The 16,894-nt window shown below is 44.7% G+C and overlaps 1 protein-coding gene across 7 annotated transcripts in view; it reads right to left on the bottom strand.

Annotated features, from left to right (window-relative positions):
• Positions 1-16,894, bottom strand: part of LOC136114956 (netrin receptor DCC-like) — a 333,036-nt gene that overhangs the window by 130,528 nt on the left and 185,614 nt on the right. For all 7 annotated transcript variants that reach the window (XM_071801760.1, XM_071801758.1, XM_071801759.1 and 4 more), the window contains 2 exons: positions 8,362-8,516; positions 7,574-7,694 (listed from right to left, as the gene is read on the bottom strand). In XM_071801760.1, coding sequence (XP_071657861.1) covers positions 7,574-7,694; positions 8,362-8,516 — 276 coding nt within the window. The remainder of the gene's footprint in view (positions 1-7,573; positions 7,695-8,361; positions 8,517-16,894) is intronic.

A 16,894-nucleotide genomic window follows, 5' to 3' on the forward strand; every position in this document is an offset into this window, starting at 1 on the left:
TTCCCACCTACAAAAAGCATCTGTCCTCACCTCATTCTCAGGCTTTTCCCCCAATTCTTGTGCCTTCCCAGGGTTAACAGCTGCGACAGATGCTTCAATATTCTCCACTTGCTGTATTCAACGCAACACGTTTTAACTGACGACGACTGTGAGCAGCTGTTGGTACCTGAAGGATGGATACTCAGAACATCCTGCCAACTGTTTCTGGAATGGAATTGGTGGTATTTCTGAGCAGCTTGCACCAGAAATATAAGGTTTTGATGGTATTCCCTCCTTTCTCAATAGATGATGCTACACAAGAGGACAAAATAGTAATCCATCTATTTTAAGGCCAAAGGAGAGGAAGGGAAATGGTTCTTTTCCATCCTTTCTCTTTACAAAAGGGTCTTTTGTTTTGCAGGTCAAACTTGACTTTCCCACAGGTGCTTTAAAAGTTAAAGGAAAACACCTTTCAGCCCCAAAATCCACAGCGGGATTAGGATGGGAACGTGGGATTGAAGGCTCAAATCCCATCAGGTAGGAGACAGCGTCGCCACGCAATAGGAAAATAGAGTTATATTGGAGAATTTGAAGCAAGCAGACCCATGAGAAGCAGAGACCCTTCCATGGGAATAAAGATAATGCGATGAAATGGAAAGAAAAACATTAAACATGAAATGTGTTTGCTTCCAAATTGGTCACCGTATGGACAAGACGCATCCTGGTCAATGTCCAGCTCTGCAGGGCTTGTTCCACCCCATCAAACCCTCCAACCTTTGACGGTAGAGATGGAAACGGATCCCGATCTCCGCTCCCTCGGCACCAAGTTGTTGACTTGTGCAAATCTCTATTTGTGGTGCTGCAACTAAAGCTGCAAGCAGATGTGGGTGAGGCAAAAAGGACCATTAAATAATCCTCACCTCGCTTTTCCCTGCCGGAGGGGCCCGCAAGTTGAATTTTACAGCACCAATTTCGGTTCTCCAGGACAGTAAATGGTAAATTTTGACGGTTGCTCACCTTGGCCCTTTATTCCTTGGAGAATCGCGGTGTTTTCTGAGCAAATAACGGCTCTCGGTGCTTCCAAACCACCCCCCTCTCCAGCCTAATCATCCGCAAGGAACAGCACGGCGAGAACGCTGCTGAATATCAATAGGAGGAAAGCGCATTATAATTACAAATCTGAGTATCCGACGGACGGCTCGAAAGCCTGAAATGATGGGCTGCCACCTCATCCCACCCCAGCCACCGATTACAATTACACCTCGCCCAGGCCCCCGCGCCAGCCCCGTGAAACATGAACCGGTCTGCGGATTCGCCTCCTCGACTTCCAACAACTAAATAATTCATGTTGAAACACGGGGTGGGAAATGATTCCTAAAGGGCAATGGGGGGAATGGGAGAGAAGGAAGGGATGGAGGAGAATAGAGAATTCCCCCGTCGCTCAGATAAGACATTTGCATTCCTAGAAGAAACGTGGCTGATCCTCCCTTGGGAGTTTGCACAAGGCGTTTTCTTCTTAATTATTATTTTTCCCCCTTATCGCTCTCTGATGCCAATGATACAAATAAATGTATAAACAGGAGGAAGCCCTCATAGCTCCGAAGCAACCTCAGAAGCAAAAGAAAGAAGGGAAAGAAAATCAAATCATTATATTCACCCCCAAGTCTGTGCTTGGTGGTGTCAAAAGGCACGAGCGCCACTTTGATCTTGACATGAGACTTTCTGCTCCTAAACTCGAAACCGAGCTTGCGCCGCATAATCAATTTGTGGGCTCATTACATAAATCCATATTAAAACTGTTTAGTCTATAGTGAACACCACCCCAAGGATACTCAGGGTGAATTAAATGGGTTTTATTCCAGGTTTGCGCCCCCTCTTTTTAACTCTTTCCCAGACGCGTCTTTGGCAACACTGAAAAATCACCTTTTTGCACGTAAATGTACGCGGGGATGGGCAAACCGTTGTGTTTTGCACCTGCAAAAGGGGGAAAATCAATGACGACGAGAGGGGTTCACTGATAAATTAAGGGTTTGATGGCTGGCGAGGCCGGAAGCTGGAACACCCAGTTGAACGTGGTCAGGAGGACGTGAGGCCTATGGAGGTGAACACGGTCAGGAGGCCATGAGGCCTACAGAGGTGACCAAATCTTAAGTAATTTCAATTCCTTGCCAATGTTCGGATACAGAACATACAAAACCACCTCATGCTTTTTAATGGAGTTATTTTAATTTTGAGAGGCAAATATTATTGAACTGATGCGATCGGTCGGCATCTCAGTGAGTTACTGGGACATTGGTGGTAAGAACCTTGTCACACTAACAATTCAGGCCCTGGTCTGTCTGTCTTTACTTTTCCCCCAAGTTCTTCCTCAGAAGGGGTTTAAGGAACAAAGTCGGAGCCATTTTACAACTTACTCCTAAATTACTAAAACTCAGCCTACAGATATTTCCCTGGAAACAAGGGCAGAAGGATCTCGGCCTACGGTCAACGCTCAGAGCCTACACGACCATCCAAGAATGACCATAATGTCTCCAAAACTTGTCCCATCACCTCTCCTGATAGAAAATCCCCTTCCACCGGTGTCGGCGGAGTCAATTTTCCCATTATATTCCGTTATCTACCTTAAACTCATATTATTACTCTTTTCTGTCTGTTTTTCAAATGATCCTAAATCTATTTTAACCCATTGCTCTGCTGTTGACTGCTGAGGGCACGAGAAGTCGCCAGGTGCCTCAGTTTCCCCCAAGAGCTCCTGATTCACCTGGATTTCTCTCCCTGGTTGTGCAGATCTGCACCCAAACCCCCTGAGCACCACACGGGGCCTGTTCACACACCTCATTGTGGGCACTTTAGTGGTGCCAAGAGAGACGCTCAACCCAAAACCCAAGAGAGACACCCAACGAAAACCTGAGAGAGATGCCCAACCAAAGCCTGAGAGAAACATCCAACCCAAAACCTGAGAGATACACCCAAGTCAAAACACAAGAGGGACGCTCAACTCAAAATCCAAGAGAGATGCTCAACACAAAACCCGAAAGAGACACCCAATCAAAACCCAAGAGAGACGGCTCAACACAAAACCCAAGAGAGACGCTCAACCAAAATCCAAGAGAGACGGCTCAACCCAAAACCCAAGAGAGACGCCCAATGGAAAATCCAAGAGAGACGGCTCAACCCAAAACCCAAGAGAGACGCCCAACCAAAACCCAAGAGAGACACTCAACCCAAAACCCAAGAGAGACGCCCAACCCAAAACCTAAGAGAGATGCCCAACCAAAACCCAAAAGAGACACCCAACCCAAAACCCAAGAGAGACGCCCAACCCAAACCCCAAGAGAGACGCCCAACCCAAAACACGAGGCCAAGGCAGTGATGTCTCCTACATCACGCAGGGATGGAGACCATCCAGGTCCAAGTGCTTCCTACCTCAGACTTGTAAAATCCACAAGAACGCCCTCCTACTTAGGCCAGGACTATTTTTAAACCATTACAGCTCTTACAGAACAAAGCCAGAATCTACGACAGCCCAAAGTTTCGAGTAATGTCCAACGGGAAGCAGAACCAGATGTGATCTCAGGAACCCAACTAATCCTTCCCTACACCCCATGGTTATAAAATATCCCTGTTATTCCTTGTTCTTAACAACCAACAAAGATGGAAGCTCCGAAAATCTTCCATGTTCCTTGGAGTACGTCTAACTATCAAAATATTCCGCTGATTTTGCATTTTTGCATAGACCTGTGATAAATCCCCACTAAGGTGTCATAATATTATGGCAAAGACCACCGTAAAAGCATAAACCCCAAAATTATTCTTCTTATTATCATGATTATTACTGCTTATGCAGCACAATAAATGGGAACAGTTGTGCATACCAAAAGAACGATATAAATCTCTTGTTTCAACACAAAACTTCCTCATCGCTACTCTGTGACTGGTTTAGCAATTGTTAAGAATATTCAAAATGCTCAAAATCATGGGGTTTAGTTTGGATTAATTTTAAAGCTAAGCATAAGCAAGATTAACGCGCATGGGTTGGCTTTCCAACCGGCCTAAAATCTGAAGTTTTAACGCCAGTATTAGCTCAGTTTCTTAGCACTGAGATGGATTTGCCGCCCCTGGTTGGACACGCGATCCCTTCTTCAATGATCGCTAATAATTACTCTATCGTCTACCCAATTTGATTATTTCGGGGCTCTCTTTATCTCTTCTTCCACCTGCTAGAATAGAACAACCGGTGAATATCTGAGGGATGGATCTGCCAGAAGCCACCGGCGTAAAGCAAATAACTGTCTGTGAGTCCTTTATGGGAAGATTTTCCTTCAGGATCCCCGCTGTGTTGGAATCCGCGAATGTACTTTGATTTATTGACTAACGCGCCTGTTGCAGCCCATCCACCATCACTTATTTTACTCCAGTCCGTAACGTACTCTTCAGCACCGTGCTCTCCGCTCATAATCTTGGCTAAATAAACCAGGTATTTTCTATTTCTCAGGGAGCTCGTTGGGTTTTTAGAGCCGAAGCGACACACATGGACATAGTTTGGAGCATCCTCTGGCCACATCTGGAACACTAAAAGTGGGAGCGATTATCTACGCGAGCTCCCGGCCCCCTCGGCTTTCACTCCTCATTTCGCTATTGTCTAATTCTCATTTAACATCGCGGCCTTGACAAGGGGTAGATTTGGTCTCAATCTCAGCCCATTTATACTGAATTTAATGCCAATTTGTGTGCGGCTGTTCCAGGTCTCACAGTTAAAGATGGAAATCTACACGTCCGTGTAACAACGATCAGGTTGATTATACCTTTTTATCTTAATAAAACCTCCAGAATTCCCCAACAGAACACACACAACGTGTGTAGCCCGCTGCATGTCCCAAATTATTTGCAATAAAACAAGCAAAATCTGCTTTAGGCATCATAAAATAAATAAAAGTGAATATTTTACCCTGATGTAGAGTTTGGGGTAGAAATCCCTGTTCGGATAAAATCATTATCAATTAAATAAGGGGTTTATTTGACCCTGGAGGCTTAGAAAAGCCTTCGATGTGTCTCCATTTACGCCCCTTCCACCTTAAAGGCTCCAGAGAGGGATGATAGATATTAATGAGTATATTGAAACTTCCTTGGGCTCTGATACAAACACATGTTGATCGCGGCCACGCAAAATCGAAGCCGAGGGGCCGACGTTCCCCCCGCCGCTTCATTTGTATTTCGAGCTGCCTTCTGCACCATCTGTGCCCTCCCTTCATCTCCGAGGAACCGCAGCGGCATTGTCTGAAGATCTGATTAAATAGCCAGCAACAAAGTCATCCATCACTTACAAAGGGAAAGGGAGACGGTTTACAATGGCGTCCCGCAGCTCTTGAGGATCTTTTCTTCCCATTTGTTTCTATTTTAATTTTAATCCAACGCCAAACACAATAAACGTTGACGCGGAGCGGAAAATTTCCTGACAATTCGGGAGCAGCGCTGAGTTATCCCGGTGCCAGTTGTAAATATCATCCCAGCGCATGAAATGAATATGAGATTGAGGTGGTTTTGTGCTGGGGAAATCTTGTTTGTAAGCGTCATCTCAAATTCACCTTTAGCCCTAAGGGGAAATAACCTCTTTGTCACCTCCGGTGGCCACGCGGAGGGAAACGCTCACCTGGTAAAGCCAGCAAAGTGAAGACGCGACTGAATATCTGCTTTTTGATCCCCAAACCCAATCGCCAGCCTCGTTTAGGTAATTAGCCATGCAGAGGAGGGAGCCCAGGCTGATGGGTCACCCTAACAGGAGAAAGGTAGTAGTAATAATAATAATAATACTACTAACAATAACAACAACGATGATGATAATGATGATGATGACGACGATGACAACAATGACAATGATGACGATGACAATGACGATGACAATGACGATTATGACAATGATGATGACGACGACGATGTTGACAATGACATGACGATGACAATGACAATGATGATGACGATGATGACAATAATGATGATGACAATGACAATGATGACGACGATGATGACAATGATGATGATGACAATGACGACGTTGATGACAACGACAATGACGATGACAATGACGACAATGATGACAATGATGATGATGCTGACAATGACAATGACGATGACAATGACAATGATGATGACAATGACAATGACGATGACGACGATGACAATGATGACGATGACAATGATGACAATGACAATGACGACGATGACAATGACAATGACGACGATGACACTGACAATGACGATGACAATGACGATGACAATGACGACGATGATGACAATGGCAACGATGATGACAATGACAACTACGATGATGACAACAATTACAATGATGATGATGATGACAACAATGATGACGATGACAATTACAATGATGATGAAGACGACAACAACGATGATGACAACGACGATGTTGACAATGACAATTACAATGATGATGACAATGACGACGATGATGACAATTACAATGATGATAACGATGATGACAACTCTACGCACGTCACATTTCTCCTCCATTAACCCCTCCCAGATCTCCCGCTAGGCTGCGCAGTTTCACGGCGTTTCATTCCCCGTGAAAGAGGGAGAACATCAAGAGAAATGGCTTATAAAGAAGATACTGAATCCCAAAGGAGAAGAAGGGGAAGGTGAGTTTAGAAGATGTGCAAAATCCACGTTCATTTGGGACCGAAACAGAGAACAGAGGACAAAACTCACCCCTGTTCCCATCTCAATGCATGGAGAGGACCATATTCATCCTTAGTTCTTGATTTCCAGCAGGGTAGATTTTTGGCAAAGCTTCAAAACTGATATTCCACAGAAGCTTTTCCAAGAAATTCTACGGCACACGCTATCAGGTTGGACTATTTGGGGGCTCCCGAGTTTCTGCTCTTCCCAACCCAAATCGAGCCCGACCAACGCTTCAGAGCATTCTGTTCTCATAATCCACACGAGGCAGCAAGTGTAACCCGCAGGTCATTAATCATTTACAACCCAGAGGCTTGGAAAGGCTTTTATCCCTATTTTACACACCGTCCAGCTGAAGATGAAGACATCTTTCTCTTACTTAAAACCCCATCAAGCAGTAAACACCCACGCCGCCGCACAGCGCGGGTCGTAAAACCAAACACCTATTAATTTTGGAGCAAAACCCATCCTTCCGGCACGTAGACATAAACCTGATGGCAACAGTTGGCTGCACTTGCTAACCCACCGACAAACGGTTCTTTCTTTTTAGTCCTCTTCCCCCGAGACAAATATTCTACGACAGGTTAATATAGAATTATCTACTGCTTCTCGACTACTTTGCTCCATCACCTCCCTCATTTATGATCAACTTTTGTTATTTTTAGCAAGATTAAACCCACCGTAGAGAGAAAGACGTTGGCCTTGCCTTTTTACGCAGGTTTACTCTGAGTGATTTCTAGGACAAGGCCAAAATTTGGATTTGTGAGTGAATAACATGCTGTTAACTCCAGCCAGCTGGATAAGTAAGAGGGAGTAAAGACTAGTAGCTGCTCATTTGGGATTTTTATGTTAATAGCATTAATTACATCTCTAATTCTCCATGCCCTTTGCATCTTACCCGGCTCCGGGATGATTAGCTGTGCGCTGGCCTGTGCGTTTCCAGCTTCATTTTCAGCTACGCATTGATAAAAACCTTCATCTGACTTTACCAAGCCCAGAATCCGTAAGTTGCTGCCACCCTAGAGAGAACAGAAAAGAAAAAGCAAGGAAACGGAGAGAATTAATTAGAAAAACCCCGGCCAAAGCGAATGTGGATTAGAAAACCGTGGCGGAAGAGCTATATTGTGAAATGTGGGTCGTTCTATGGAATCTCAGTTCCAGGTCACATAGTCCTGGTCCTCGGAGGCCTCGAACCACAGGCCTTTTCATCAGGGGTCTCTTGATATCGTGTGGTCTCTGTGGTTTATTTTGATTTTATTATTTTATTTTATTTAAATTTAATTTAAATAAATTTACGGCCCAAGGGCGAATCCACCTCCTCGCGCAGGGTTCGTTCCTATTGTATACGGCAGAATAACTCCACCCTGCGTGAAAACCACATTGAAACATCCTTTTCATGGCTGGTAATTAAAAGCCATGATCATAATCAATATTATTTGTTAGCAAGAGAAAAAATGAGGCGGTGCTGAATGAAACCGCGTCTTGGTCAAAGCCACATTTTGTGGTCTCGTGCCGTTTCAGCTACAAGAGGATTAAGACGTCACTTTGGGGTAGGGACCATAACAACCCTCTTGGAAAACTGATAATTCTGGCAAATAACCCCTGTATTTTTAACTCACGGTGACCAAGTGCTACTATTAAAAGCAAAACAAGAGGCATTCTAATGAGCGAAAGGCAGCTAATTACCACGATCTGAAAATAATCGCTGGGGATGACGACTTCACCGTTCTTGATCCACTCGACCGTAGGAAGCGGCTTCCCCGCCACGGCGCATTCCAACTCGATGTCCGTGCTCTCGTAGGCGTAAAGATTGGCCGGGCGAACCAAAAACCACGGGGGAACTGCAAAAAGAGGGTCTAAATTAAGGTAAATCGTTTCGATAAGGCTGAGGTATATTAGACATCAACAGAATACAGATCTGTAAGTCAAATGATTCTCTTCAACCCTGAGCTTATTAAAAAGTGCATCCGTAAACCTTCTCGTTGACTCCGACACATCCAGGTACAAGAAACCCCCTGATAAATGATCCAGAATGAGAAATACTTCGAGTAGATCCATTTTCACACAACCAAGGACTTTTGACGGGGTTTGTAGATCATCAATAACCAGGGAATCTGGCCCTAGCGATGGAAGACGAAATCAATGGAATTATCTTTGCCGCAAATGGATTCTTACACAGCCACCAATTATCTGTTGCCTTGTATTACGCTAATGGGTTCACACTTTCGCAGGCCGCTATATGATATGCTAATTTAATTTCATTTCGGAATTATCCTAATACGAGGGTGATGGAAATGAGCAATTGGAGGAAAACTGTTAATAACATATTCCTAATGAGCCCCCCTCGCGTTTTGCTGAGAAGCACAAGAACCTACAGACATTTTCTCACATTTTGGGGGGAACAATAATCATTCTTTTTAATATCTATAGTTCCAGAATAGATGAATTTTTACCCATCAGCCACAACCTATCAATTACTTTTCCTGTCCAGTGTCAATAATTTCATGATTTAGAACAATTCCTGTTATATAATACTCAATATATTACTGTGGCTTTTTTACATATCAAACCATAAAGTCTCATTGCGGCTGGAGAACGTAAAGAATTCGCAACACATGAACACGTGGTGTAAGCAACCAAACCCATAAGAACAGCATAGCAGACATATAGATAAAATTATCGTCTTCGAGGTTCGCATTTTATCATCTTAAAACTCTTTATTTTGGGTCTTACTGACAATAGTTTCCAGCTTTGGGAAGAAATAAAGACTCCTAGAGCTCGTCACCTCTTGGATCGCGCCCAATGAGCGGAAGCACTTTGGAGGCAAACTTCATTTTATTTAAAATCTGTATATTGTGCATAAAACCAAGCAGATCAAAGCAAGCCAGCAAAGTTTTTAAATCAGCGTTTTCTTCATTTTTTGCCATTTTTTCTGCTTTTCAGCTAAATTAGCTGAACCTACAGAAGCATTTGGGCCCCTCCAGCGTTGCTCCCGTGCCCCATCTTCCCCGTTCCCCTCTCGGATTGATCCCCATTTATCATATTCTTAATAATTTACCATCCCCAGAAGCTCCTGGTCCAGTTCCCATCAAACCCAACGTGTGTAAATTCAAACTGATGAGCTGTCCTCATTAACTTGGCTGCCTAATTTCCTATCCAAAAGGTTTCGTTGCGTGCGGCGTTTGGATGGGCGACGTTCCCGACAGGAGGGGGATTGGACTCACTGCAATTTACACAACCCCCCGGTATCCACGTACTTTATAAACTGCATAATTTCGCAGAGCTCTGGCAAAATCACAGCCTCCTCAATCTTCATTAGGGTGGTTTATTCCCATATCACCACGGGCCTGCGATTAATTTATAGACTTGTAATTCACACATTCATTTTGTCTGACGTCCCTACTCCAGAATCCTGATCCCTCCACAACTGTTGCTCTTTTTACCCCATTTCTGGCATTTTTCTAGCCACCTTGATACTCTTTTATAGTTGATATTCAATATATGCCTGAGTGTTGAGTCTCATATAAAATCGACGTATTTAACAATTAAAACGCGCTCGCCAACACCTTCCCTATAACGGGGTAAAGGGTGTCCTGTATATTTCCTAAGGACACCATTAAAGCGAGTAATTTGCCTAATTACTTAAGTGGAAACGATGCAGTTTTTAAGACACAACAAGGACGTTACACCCTAAAAAATCCAGTTGCAACACCTTGAGACTGGAAATAGCTTTGCACGTCTATATATAAAATGTCAAGCGCTATAAATATCCACCCTATAAATATTTGATGTATCAATATATGTCAAGTGCTGCTCTCTGGGTGTTTCTTTCCCTCGGTACTGAATATTTTAAAGGTTCGCAGATGTGAGGAAGGCCGGGGGGGGTGGGTTGCAAAGGAAATCAAAATATATGTTGTCTGCATGTTCCTTCTACTTAAATTGGTTTGAACAAATTACAGACCCTTTTTTCCCCAAAAAATTTCACAGATTTATATATATAGATTTATATAGAAGCGATTTTGCAGCGGTAGTAAATGCACTATAGTAAATGCACTTGGGGGGTACCAAAGGTGTCATCGCTACACGGTACCACCGGCTCCAAAAGCCAAATTCAGAGGAGAGGGGCAGGAGAACCTCTCTGACCTACTGACCACCCCTTCTAACCCATCCCAGGTCCCATTGGCCTTCCTGGCCACAAGGGCCCAGTGCTGGCTCATGCTCACCCTGCTGGCCCCAGGACCCCCAGCCCCCTTTTCACTGCTCTGAAGAGGAAAAACGCTTCGCTTTAAGCAAAAGCACATTTGAAAGTCCTACTTAATATGTTTAATCCTGCAAAGATCCCGCTCCACCCCCGGTGCGGCCTTCTAAACCTTTCCAAACCGTGGATTCTGCGACGCCGTGCAAAGCGATTTGGGGCTGGGCCTCCAACGTCGGCTTCGAACAAACATCGTTTTTCCCTTTCAGGCCCACGGCGGCTGCATTGATTGCCCAAAATGTCAAAGATTGGTTGTAATGAGCATCGCGCGGGCGTGAGGTCTAATGAGCCGCTCACCGGCACACGCGGGTGGTTTTGAGGGCCGCGTGTTGGGGCGACCTCCCCACGGTTAGAAATAGCGGTTGATCTTGCGACAAGAGCCGATGGTTTTAACGTGGGAGAAGTGTCAGCGTTTCCTAATGCAAAGTGGCTTCTCTTTGCATGTTTGAATACGGAATGTGTTTCACCCGAGCCCGGAATGATAAATCCTGTCGGCGAGTGCCCGACCCTGTCAGCCGGCGGAATGGGAAGAATTTCAAACGCATGTACTTCAAGGGTGGCTTTGTCATCTCCGAGATTTAAATCTTTTACAAAATCAAATATCCCTTGTGATTTTTAATTCTAACTTGCGCAAATCAGGGATTTCAAATAAAATTATAGAGAATGAATCACAGAATCCCAGAACGTCAGGGGTTGAAGGGACCTGGAAAGCTCATCCAGTGCAATCCCCCCATGGAGCAGGAACACCCAGCTGAGGTTCCACAGGAAGGGGTCCAGGCGGGTTTGAATGTCTGCAGAGAAGGAGACTCCATAACCTCCCTGGGCAGCCTGGGCCAGGCTCTGACACCCTCACCCCAAACAAGTTTCTTCTCATCTTTCAGTGGAACCTCTTGTGTTCCAGTTTGTACCCATTGCCCCTTGACCTATCACTGGTTGTCACCCAGAAGAGCCTGGCTCCATCCTCCTGACACTGCCCCTTTCCATATTGATCCCCAGGAATGAGTCACCCCTCAGTGTCCTCTTGTCCAGCTCCAGAGCCCCAGCTCCCTCAGCCTTTCCTCACACGGGAGATGCTCCACTCCCTTCAGCATCTTGGTGGCTGCGCTGGACTCTCTCCAGCAGTTCCCTGTCCTTCTGGAGCTGAGGGGCCACAACTGGACACAAGATTCCAGGTGTGGTCTCCCCAGGGCAGAGCAGAGGGGCAGGAGAACCTCTCTGACCTACTGACCACCCCCTTCTAACCCACCCCAGGTCCCATTGGCCTTCCTGGCCACAAGGGCCCAGTGCTGGCTCATGCTCACCCTGCTGGCCCCAGGACCCCCAGCTCCCTTTTCACTGCTCTCCAACAGCTCATTCCCCAACTTACACTGGAACCTGGGGTTGTTCCTGCCCACATTCAAGACTCTACACTTGCCCTTGTTCTATTCCATCACATTTTCCCACCCAACTCTCCAGCCTGTCCAGGTCTCTGGATGGCAGCACAATGCGCCGGGTTGTAGCGTGAGTCAGCTCAATCGAACTCAAAGCCAAGGGAGCTCCTCCAGATTTAAAAATTAAACCTGGATTTTTATATTCACGTATTTTTTTATATCTCTACATGTATTTACTACTCTCCCTTATTATATACAGTAACTCAGGAACTGTATTATCGCCAGAGAAAAGAACTCTGAACGGTGTTACGACCCTTTGGAAAGTGCATGAGGCGTAAAAAGCTGAAACTCTACTAACGTGTCCTTAAAAAATAATAGATTAAAATAACGATATCTTTATCTCTTCCCACAGCTCTGTATCATTTTAGGCTCGGCTCTGCGCCTGCCAGACAATGTGATCTCAATATATCTCGCCTCAAACCAGCCTTGAAGAACGCCAAGAAAAATGAAGCTGTTATTCCATGGAAAACTTCATTCTTCACCTAAACAAAGGTAGAACTTGGCGGCTTTAATGATTGAGATTATTTTCGTGCTTTAGTTCTCAATGCGAAGGTCAACTAAGAACTCCACAACAGTATAAGATCATAGTTGCCAAGAAAAGAGAGCTGAGCACCCAAAAATTCAACTTCCAAACGTATGCGTATAGTAAAATACCACGAGTTGAGCAGAGAGGGGGGAAAAATGCACTGAGTGCATTGCTAACAAGCTTAAGGAACAATTCAACCCCAGTTCTATAAATAACAAAGATTCTCTAGAATTCCATCCCAAAACAACGGTGAAAAGCAAAGTTTAACTTTGCCCCCTTTTCTCTTTGTTTCACGTGCCTTTTCCCTCAAAATTACCTTTAAAAGCTTGCTAATAAATGTTCTTTTCATGCAACGCCCCGATACGCGACAGCCCAGGAAGAGAAAATAAGGTCACCGATATTTGTCAATTTATAACTACCTATAGATTTTATTTTATTGCTGCCTTTATGACTTATAGCAGAGCCAACGGTTATTGACCACGTCCCATCCGCCCCGGGAACAAACGAGCGTTTCATAATTGCGTATTGGGTCAAACTTGATCTTTCCGTGCGTTAACGTTGGTTCTGTCAAATCCGCGATAATAGGAACACATGCATCACGCAACAGCCTTTCCGAGGGCTAAAAGAATAGAATGTAAAGCCGCAAACACTTCCCGACGTCTCAGAAGGTCCTGCTTGGTGGGTTTTCCTTCTTTCCCATCACCAAGATACCAAGATGCACCAAAATGACTCGACAAGGCGCGATGGGGCTCCGTAATTGCAACGAGAACGCTTTGCATTCGGGGATCTCCAAGCAATTTGTAGACGTTAAATAATTCACGAGCGTTTTACAGCTAGATACACACACGCCGCGTAAATGACTTGCTCAAGGTCATGTAACGTATCGGTGACAGATAATTAAAAGCCAGTGTAATTAATAGACGTCCCCGCGAGATTTCTGGCGATATAAGACTCCCGTCCCTCTCCAGTCGGATGAAAAAGCCGCCTCATGGTGGGATGGATTTCCCTGGTTCATTTGGGGACTTCTCCTCCGAAAATCCTTTCCGGGATCCGCACGTTGTGGCCGCCATCGCGGTGACGAAGTCGCGGGACCTTGTTTGCTACATCAGCCCCACGTTGGGCACCGCGGCTCGTTTGTGAGCGGGTGGGTTAACGAGCCAGCGCCCCTCGTTGAAGGTTAAAAGCAACCGCTATAACCTCATCAACAAGAAAATTGGAAAGGTTGAAAACAGATAAACCACAGCGCAAGCCAGAGGAACGCTCGGTGAGTTTATTACCCTCTCGTGATCTCTAATGAAGGCTTTTTTGTTGCTGTTATCCACAATTTCACTCTTTTTTGGTGATGGGGAGGGATATTTTGTGGCTTTATCTGTGAGGAAGGAGCAGGGGGTTACTCCTAAAAGGTGCCTTTAGAAACTTAACCCAGCCGATGCTTTTAATTCAGTAGGAAAATGACAATAAGAGCCCCAAGAGTCGTAGGTTACGCACAATATCTCATTAGATCCATCCAGAGACTCCACCAGGTCCACACGTGGGTAGATGATGGACCCCAAAAGGACAAGGAAAACCCTTTGTTATTTTGAGACCATCCACCACGCTCGGAAATACAAGAAGAAAAACCTATTTAAGCGTAAGAAAAATAGATTTGGAAACAAACCCAAGTATCGCAGCCCCTCTGTATTTTCCTTCCTTCCAAACTACTACCTGAGAAGGATCAGCGACACCGCTTGATTGCGTTTCAATATCTAAACATGCACAAGCCGGTTGCTGGAACGACCCAAAATGTACGTTAAACTGTTAATCCACTTGAATATTTGTCTCTTCATTTTGCCACGCTGCAAATTCTATTCTATATACGGTGGTATATAGAATATTGGATATATTACTGCAGTGTGCTATGATGGTTGTGATACGTTCAGACCCCTTGATGTATCTGGTAAGTTAATGGGTGGATTTTCTCATCTCAGGGAAATGAAATAAACCCTTTTTAATATGAGTTTTACGCCCTGCCACATAATTAAGGAAGAGTCGGGAACTGCAGGATGCTGAGGGGAAAATAAACCCCTCCACTCTACCTCAGCTTAAAACCAGCTCTTGGTTTAGCGATCAGGCCTGGTAGTGAAGTGTAGCTGCCTGCCCATGCCTTGAAATAGATAAATCAAAAGGCATTTCATCTTCCTTGGAGAGACAAAGCCAACAGTGCCAGGTCTTACGAAAGCATCTAAAAGCTCCGTTGAAAGGTTTCAAAGCTAAAAGCATCCGCCGGGCAGATTTATTTGGTTACCAGCCCTACCTGCCAAGTGGATGCGAAGCAAAGGCGGCAGATGAATGATGGAGAAGGCCGAGGATGCTCTCGGTGCAGGTCCCGGCTGCTCTGGCGTGGAACGACCTTCGTTCTTGGCATTGAAAATAAACCACAGATGGATAAAAAGGACTCCAAGCAGCCCTGGGAGCCCATTACACCATCCCCCTTCTGCTCCGCTTGCATTTGGATCAAAGAGAAAGGAATCAACAAGCTCTAATTCGATTAGCGAGCAAAGAAAAAAGAACTCAAATGATTTTGAAGCGATCCAAGGTCACCGAGAATAGAAGCGAGTGAGGTATAGATGCGTTGCTTGCCAAAACAGACATCAGTTATTCTCTAGATAGCGGCTACGTCACCGACTCCGGGAACCAAATCGTGACTCCTGATAACAGCTGATCTAAAGTAGGAACGTGTATTCTGGATCTGCGCGGCGCTGCTCCCAAATCTTAACGTTAATGCTCCACAAACGGAGCTGGAATGGATCGAACAAATCCAACCGCCTTAACCTTGGATGCAAAATTAATACTAGTTTAATTGCATTTCACCCCTAGATATTAATGGGTTTGCAAGAGCCAAGGGAAGGAGATTGACACCCTTACCGATGGGAAAAACGAAGCGCGCGGGTCAGACTCATCAGGTGGGTTGTTGTGACGATCTAGTCCGACCTAACCCATAAATCAACAGGACTTCCCCAAATTAATCACTTTTTGAATTGCTGGGTGTATTTTAGGAAACTCATTCATGTTTTCCGAGTGATACAAAATCCACCTCGGCGCACCGTTCTACTGATTCATTATTCCCATTTAAGAAAACAGTATTATTCAGCTGCTCGGTAGCCTTGACCCTTCTAGGCCTTCCTAGTAAAGTCTGGCCTTGTTAAGCCAGAGTACACATCCACATGGATAACGTCCACCTGTACAAAGCTCCCCTAATTACTCTACAGCAATCACTCCTCATTAATTTATCCGCTCACCAAATAACCTGTGCTCGCGTTATGAACCTGGTCAACGCTTTGTTTTATTTCAAATCATAAAATATTACGATATAATATAATATTATAATATATAATATTATGGAGCCCCCAACCATCAAGTTCCTTGGCCTCTTCCAAGCTCCCCTCCCATCTTTCATGATCCCCTGTATTTCCAGAATTAACTAAAAATAAAAGAGGAACATTTCTAATTTATACATGTTCTTAATCAATTATTTTCCAGTTCTTGAATACAATACATTTAGACAAATGAATCGAAAATCAGACATTTGAAGTGGTGGAGCTTGTAGACTATGCTGATGTCCCATTTAAGCCTCTGGATCCATCACCCACCTTCTCCTTAGGTCACATCAAGCGTGGATCAATCCTTAGGGATGAAACCACTCCTAAAACATACACACATCAGCATCTACGCACAAGGACGCATTTCCCCCAGTCTTAACTTATATTCGAGATAGTATTTATGTGAAACCAACAGCGACTCCTCAAAATCACAGCTGCTCATTTCATTATCGCTGCCGCCCAACATTTTCGCGACGTTTATCTGAGTTATTGGTTATTTCAACCCCTTTATTTTCTCCTCGTGCAATCGCCGCAATAATATTAATTATGGCTTATCGCATTCGCAACTTGGGACTTTAAATGCCCTAAGTGCCCCAAAGAGCTTTGGGAAGTCCTTGGGTTGATCAGATAAGCTCAGCTTTGTCTCCAT

The sequence above is a fragment of the Patagioenas fasciata genome, chromosome Z (genome assembly GCF_037038585.1).
Source record: "Patagioenas fasciata isolate bPatFas1 chromosome Z, bPatFas1.hap1, whole genome shotgun sequence".
Taxonomy (NCBI): Eukaryota; Metazoa; Chordata; class Aves; order Columbiformes; family Columbidae; genus Patagioenas; species Patagioenas fasciata.